Source organism: Mastomys coucha, unplaced genomic scaffold (assembly GCF_008632895.1).
Source record: "Mastomys coucha isolate ucsf_1 unplaced genomic scaffold, UCSF_Mcou_1 pScaffold15, whole genome shotgun sequence".
Classification (NCBI taxonomy): Eukaryota; Metazoa; Chordata; class Mammalia; order Rodentia; family Muridae; genus Mastomys; species Mastomys coucha.
In genome coordinates this window covers 55,989,107-55,990,678 of record NW_022196897.1, presented here as the reverse complement: position 1 = coordinate 55,990,678, position 1,572 = coordinate 55,989,107, and the positions used below count along the sequence as shown (strand labels likewise).

General features: G+C 42.2%; 1 protein-coding gene across 1 annotated transcript in view; it reads left to right on the top strand.

Moving 5' to 3' along the window:
- Abcb11 (ATP binding cassette subfamily B member 11) overlaps positions 1-1,572 on the top strand; it is a 133,449-nt gene that overhangs the window by 60,366 nt on the left and 71,511 nt on the right. The window contains exon 15 of the mRNA XM_031373202.1: positions 1,232-1,302. Coding sequence (XP_031229062.1) covers positions 1,232-1,302 — 71 coding nt within the window. The remainder of the gene's footprint in view (positions 1-1,231; positions 1,303-1,572) is intronic.

Below are 1,572 nucleotides of genomic sequence, written 5' to 3'. Positions count from 1 at the left end.
TCTGCTATATATGTGTTGGGGGCCTCAGACCAGCCCTTGTATGCTGCCTGGTTAGTGGTTTAGTCTCTAGGAGCGCCCTGGAGTCCTGGGTAGTTGAGAATGCTGGCCTTCCTATGCTGTTATCCCACCCTTCAGCTTCTTCAATCCTTCCCCTAATTCAAACATAGAGGTACCAGACTTCAGTCCAATGGTTGGATGTAGGTATCTGCATCTGTCTCAGTCAGCTGCTAGTAGGGCCTCTTAGAGGGCAGGCATGCCAGACTCCCATCTGTAAGCACATTATAGTATCAGTAATAGTACCAGATCTTGGTGCTCTACCATGAGATGGATCCTAAGTTGGGCCAGTCACTGGACCTCCTTTCCTTCAGTCTATTCTTCATTTTTGTCCCTGCAGATCTTTTAGATAGGAACAATTTTAGTCAGAAATTTTGACTGTGGTTTAGTAACCCTGTTCACTCCACTTGAGGCCTTGTCTATTTACTGGAAGTGTACTCTTCAAGTTTCTATCCCCATTGTTGGGCATTTTGGCTAAGGTCATTCCCATTGAGTCCTGAGAGTCTGTCACCTCCCAGGTCTCTGGTACTTTCTAGAAGGTCCCCCTACCTCTCCCCACCCAGGCTGAGTATTTCTATTCATTCTCCTGGCCCTCTGTGCTTCTTTCCTAACCCAGACCCAAAAGGACATACATGGTATGTACTAACTGATAAGTGGATATTAGCCAAGAGGTACAGAAAACGTAGGATACAACCCATAGACCATAAGAAGTGTAACAAACAGAAAGGTCCAAGTGTGGATGATTCAGTCCCACTAAGAAGGGGGAAGAGGGAGGGAGGGATCTGGGTGGGAGAGGGAATGGGGGGAGGGGAAAAGAGGAACAGGATCAGGTATGGTGGGTATGGGGCTGGGGAGAAAAGAGAGAAGGCCAGAAGAATGAATGGAAATCATTAATTTTTTTTTTTAAAGAAAACTTCATACCAAAAGAGTCTTATGCCTATAGGAAAAACAGCCAGCACCCATTTCACACCAGCCAATCTTATTGAGTATTTTGATTTTTTTGTTAGAATGTGTTAGTCAAATTTCAAGTTTTTATTATTTTATTTTATTGCAATAAGTTAACAAGATGTCTGGGTATCCAATGCAGTAATTACCTTCTAGACAAACAAGAAAATTATTCTATGTAATAAGGCCGTGCTTATTGTGTGTTCTAAGGAGTGGCTCATGTGTTAAATAGGAAAAGATGCAACCAAAGGTGACACACTTGAGAGGACCTTTTCCAGAGGCAGCTATAGGGATAGTTTAAGGTAAGTGCAAGCCATGTGATTTTGAAGATTTTTGATACTTTTAGGAGCCTTCTATACATGTGGTGCTTTGGCAATATCTCAGGTCCAAGAAGGAAACCCTGTAGCAGATGCCAGCTCCTGTGATATAAGAGTATGTCAATTTGTTTAACTTGGCCTTTTCAATCTGTTGAGAGAAATCTATGCTGGTGGGCTCTCCAATTACTGAGCTTACAATAGAGATTTTTTTTTTATTTCTTTTAATTTTAATTGCATGTGTATGGGTGTTTTGCCT